The sequence below is a fragment of the Tupaia chinensis genome, unplaced genomic scaffold (assembly GCF_000334495.1).
Source record: "Tupaia chinensis unplaced genomic scaffold, TupChi_1.0 Scaffold000377_5, whole genome shotgun sequence".
NCBI lineage: Eukaryota > Metazoa > Chordata > Mammalia > Scandentia > Tupaiidae > Tupaia > Tupaia belangeri.
The window spans coordinates 609,620-614,701 of NW_006159879.1; the positions used below are offsets into that span (position 1 = coordinate 609,620).

Here is a 5,082-nt window from a genome sequence, read left to right on the forward strand (position 1 = left end):
CCCCCCCCGCCCTTCCCCCCCCCCCTTGCCTTGCCCCCCCGCCATCCACGTCCACCCGCCGTCCTGCGTCCATCCACCATGCCGCATCCACCCACCATGCCGCGTCCACCCACCATCCCGCGTCCACCCGCCGTGCCGCATCCACCCCCGGTGCTGTGTTCATCCCCTGTGCCGTGTCCACCTGCTGTGCCGTGAGGAACGGCAACAACTAGTCACGACATCGGGACATGCAGGCTGTCCCCACCCTCTGCTGGGAGTCAGGCTCCTGTGGGGCCGTCCTCGGCAGGCAGGATGGAGGGAGCCTTTCTGTGCCTTCGAGGGGAAATCCCAGCAACACGAGAGCCAGGGCAGGGAGGGGACAGCCCTGCCACGTGCCAGAGGGGACCCGGCTTTCTCAACACTGCAGCACTTGTGCAATGGAACCCAGGCTGTGCGTCGGGGTGGGTGGCCATTGCATGGTGCTCTCCACAAATAAGCTGTCTGTCCTGTCCACAGTGAGGCGAACGGTGTCGCCTCTGTCTCTTTGCTCAAGATAATGGCGATTAAAAGGCCTGCCAGCGGGGCAGCTGTGAGGAAGGCTCCCGGTAAGCCCCCTAAGCTGCCCCAGCTGGACGCACTGCTCACTACAGGGCCTCGGTCAGGGCTCAGCCGCCAGTGAGGTGGCCCCACCGGTTTCGGCGACACCAACACCTGAGATGGGAACGGGCAGGCCTGGTGCCCATGTTAGAGCAGAGCCCGCGGAACGCAGGGAAAGGGAATCAGAGCACCTGACGTACACCCCAGGGAGGCAGAGCGGGCAGAGCTGCATGCCGACGCGGAGAGCTCCCCGCTGCCTGGTAGGGATAGAGCCGGCCTTTCAGAAGGTGAGCGATGAATGGCAGGAGAGCTCAGCCCCTGAGCAGCAAAGGTCTCATGGCCTTGGCCACAGGGCACAGGGTGGGTGTCCAAAGCTCCTCGTCTGTCTTCCTAGCGGACTCCAGGCAACGAACGGGGGCCTCCACCCTAATCTGGGCTTTCATCTGAGACGCCTTTGAATTTCAGTCTTACAAATCAGCCTTGCTGAGCTTAACCCGATGAATGGCATGAAAACAACACACTTCAGAAGCACTTTATAACGTACAGACTCTTCCCCATCATAGCTTATCCACACAGCACTCTTGGCTTTCACCAAAGGAAACAGGCTCTGTGCACGCAGCCAGTAAGTGCAGGAGCAGGGGTCAGCACGGCCTACCCAACGCAGGCCCACAGCCCGGCTCCCATCTCCACCCTCGCCCAGCATGAGCTCGGCCCCTCTCACCAGAGCCGTGGCCACCGAGGCTCCCAGACTGAGGAAGAGCTTTCTGTCTCTAATACAACGCAGGTTGGAGAGCTGTCTGGGGCTCCTTACAGGAGCTGGGAACGCTGAGGTTTGACACACAACCGCGACCTGAGAAAGGGAGCTCCTACAGTGGACCGTACCAGGCCACCGGGCCCCACGGCTTTTCCCTGACCAGAGTGAGAGAAGGGCTCTCCGCGGGTGGGTGGGAAACCGCAGCAGGGAAGCAATGGGGCCAAACACTGGGCCTCGCTGCCTCGGTGAAGCCCTGGGCACCTCACTGACTCGCCTCTCCAAGGAAGCATTAGGCCGAAGCCGTGTTTAACTGCGAGTCTTACTTGTCTACACTAGATGGAGGAACCGCAGTGGGCTACCAGTCCCGAGAGAAGACATCCTGTCCTCCTGGGTGACAGATGAAAGGTCCCACAAACATCCTCACCTTCCTCCCAGTTGTCCCCTCCCTCACGCCCAGAAGTATATGCACTGTGAGGTCTCAGGAACTACACGACAACCGCAGAGAGACTGATAGCCTGCCCAAACTGTGCTGTACCTGAGCAACGGCGAGCAGAGGGCGGGGCCCAGCCTCATGCCGGCTGCACCCAGCGGCCCCCAGCTCGGAACTGCTCTGCACATGCAGCTCTGGTCCCTGCGGCTCCCAGCCCTGGTGTCCCAGGGAAGAAACGAAGGGCCTGATGCAGTCTTACTGTCGCCCAGAGGACAGAGCAGGGGTCCTCCAAGCCTGATCTTCAGAATCTAAAACTGTGCCCATATAAAATGAGAATATGAAGGGACTTCTAATAGTTCACAGGAAAACAATGGAAGTACAAGTTTATTTTGGTGCAAACAGTTTTGAAATCCATGCATAATTGTTTCACAATATGTGTTTTTCGTGAACTTTTCAAAGACCCTTCATACTAAGCTGGACTACAGAAAAAATCAACCAACAGCTGAACTGGAGGTGACTGGGAGGGGCTGGGAGAGGCGAATGCACTACAGAAAAATCAACCAACAGCTGAACTGGAGGTATCTGGGAGGGGCTGGGAGAGGCGAATCACGAACTCAGGAATGAGCAGCATACGGCATACTCACAGCTGGACCTCGCTGGGGACCCTCGGGGATTTCCAGTAGGGGACCGGCTTGAAGGTCTCCAGCCCTGCGGCGACGTAGAAATGATTGTCCTGCAGGTCCTCTGAGCTGTCCAGGAGGTGCCCGGTCATTGTGAATAATCTGAGGACAAGGGGACAGAGACAGGTGCAGAGGGTGAGACCGGCCTCAGGCGGGGCTTCTGCGAGCGTAACGGGGCCAGAATCGGGGCTGCTGGAGACGCGGCAGACACAGCAGCCAGCCCGGATGCGCCAGTGAGACCCGGCGGGCTCTTCCGGATTGCACTGGCTTTCCGTCTTAGATGTTTTCATTAAAGCGTATCAGAATTCTGTACAAGTGCTCACGGGCTCTCGAGGACAGGTTAAGCTCCTGGTCGGTGTTCAGTTCATGTTAGCTAATAACAGCTAACATTAATACAAATGGACTTATATTGTTCTAGCAGTCCTTGAAAAACAAACCAGCATTTATTAACAAATGATGTGCTTTTTTATAACTACCAGAAGACAAATATTAGCCAACATTTTGGCAAGCGCTACCCCCAGCTTATTAGGGGACGATTCGGCCCATTCTGTGGCAGAGGGGGAGCCGTACACAGAGCACGCAGACACGTTGGCCCGGCCGCCAAGGCCTGAGCTCCAAGGAGAGGGGTCTGCCTCTCGGAGCCACTGGAGAGTGCCACGAAGGGCTGCCCCAGGGCTCGGCAGACCCCTCTGACCGAGTACCGCTTGAGCCCTGGCCCGAGGCTTGAAAAGCACACCAGTGGTGTGTGTGTGTATGCACATGCATGAGTGCGTGTACACATGAGCACTCACGCATGCACGCATGTGTTCCCTCAATTCTGACAGGATGGAGAACGGAAAAGGATCGCAGCGTGAGCACTCCCCACAAAGGGGTGATTTCCCCTCACCCTGTGGAGCATATGTGCCCTCTGGCAATAAAAAAAGAGAATTCCATGAAAAAGAGCCGTGCCAGGTCTGCCGGCAACGTCAGTGTAGGCTGGCACTGCGGTAGGATGTGACCAAGGCGGAGCCACTGCCAGAGAGCTCGGCGGGGCGGGGCCGTGAACAGGCGGCAAGCGGGGTGAAAAGAGAAGGGATGCGGGACGCGGAGAAGACCGGCCCTCGGCACTCAGCCCGGGCCACGTCGGGACCACTGGGGGCTGGTGCAAAGGCAGACTGCAGGAGAGCAGTGCACGGTGGGTAAGAAGCTGCACCCCTACAGGGCTGGCCATGGTTTGGGTCCTGGACCGGGCAGCTTGAAAATCATGCCAGGCATATGTGCGTGTGTCCAAAATCCCAGGAGGAGAGTGGAAGAGATGGCATTACAGCATGGCCATCCCCCGGGGGTGATTTCCCATTTCCCTCTCATTCCCACTCTCTGTCTCCAGCAAGCACACGTGCCCTATGGCAAAACCTACGTAAATAAATAAATAAATAAATAAATGAACTGACAGACGAGCCAGGCTGCTGGGCCCGTGCGGTCGAGTTCAGAAAGTGCAAGGCGAGGCCTGTGCGCCTCATTCTGATGCCCCCAGCTGCCCGGGCCACTCGGGGCTGCCTCAGCTCGACCCCACAGGAAACACCGGAGACCACAGAGGTCACGAATGACCCTGGGAACCTGCCGCAGAGCCTGCCATCTGGGGAGCAGCGCTGAGACCGAGCAGAGCTTCTGTGTGAAACAACTTGCAGCCTGTCTCCCCTGCTCTGCCCGGGCCATCAGTGCCTGTCCCCACTGCCAGACTGCAGTCCCAGGGCCACGGCGACCCACAGCTCCAGCTCCTGAGGGCGGACACTTCAGACGTCGAAGAGACAGACTGGCCAAGGTCCACATAAGCGTGGAAGACAATAGGAGAGACCGCCAGTAGGAAACAAGAATGAGAGACAAATAGAGCAGGAAGGAATGCGGATGTGAAAATGGTGGAGGGGTGGGGGAACAGCAGAGCGGACACAGCGAAGGCGTGGACAGGCGTGGAGGAGGAGGGGCGCGTTCCCTCCTGGGAGGAGGCAGGGAAGGCTTAGACAAAAGTTAATGAGGAAGACTGAAATGTGGTGTATTCTCATAGGAAAATGCACTTGTTATGCTGTAATGATACACAGTGATTAAATGTAAAAAATAAAATTAATTTAGAAAATTTTTAAAGAAATGAAGATGAATAAAAGTACAACCTCCAAATAATAAGAATCCCAAAAATATGCTCAAACAAAAACGGGAGGAAATATGTGCAAAAATAGTGAAAATTTGGGACCAGCAGTTGACGTAATGATTACGTCGCTGGACTCCCATGTAGTCGACTGTGGTTCAAGTCCCAGACCCAGTGACTTAAACTCGCGCCGGGCACGTGTGCATGCGTGTCCGAGATCCCGAGAGGAGAATGGAGAAGGGATTGCGGCGTGACCATCACCCAGGGGGTGATTTCTCGCTTATCTGTGTCTCTCTCTCTGGCAACCACACGTGCCCTATAGCAAAAAACTCTCTAAAAAAAAAATAGTGAAGATTCACGTCACAAAATTAAAGAAAAAGGGAAGATCCCTCTTCTATTCCTGGGGCTAGCAGAGAGGGGGCACAGGCGCTCCGAGGCTCCCAGGGGCAGCAGGTGACATGCCGGGCACTACCAGCCTGTGCCGCGGGACATCTTAAGCATCGGAAAGCAACAAGTTGGCAAC

General features: G+C 56.6%; 1 protein-coding gene across 1 annotated transcript in view; it reads right to left on the reverse strand.

Annotated features, from left to right (window-relative positions):
- The window catches only part of DCDC2C (doublecortin domain containing 2C), an 81,432-nt gene that overhangs the window by 54,501 nt on the left and 21,849 nt on the right, over positions 1–5,082 (reverse strand). The window contains exon 4 of the mRNA XM_014589769.1: positions 2,405–2,542. Coding sequence (XP_014445255.1) covers positions 2,405–2,542 — 138 coding nt within the window. The remainder of the gene's footprint in view (positions 1–2,404; positions 2,543–5,082) is intronic.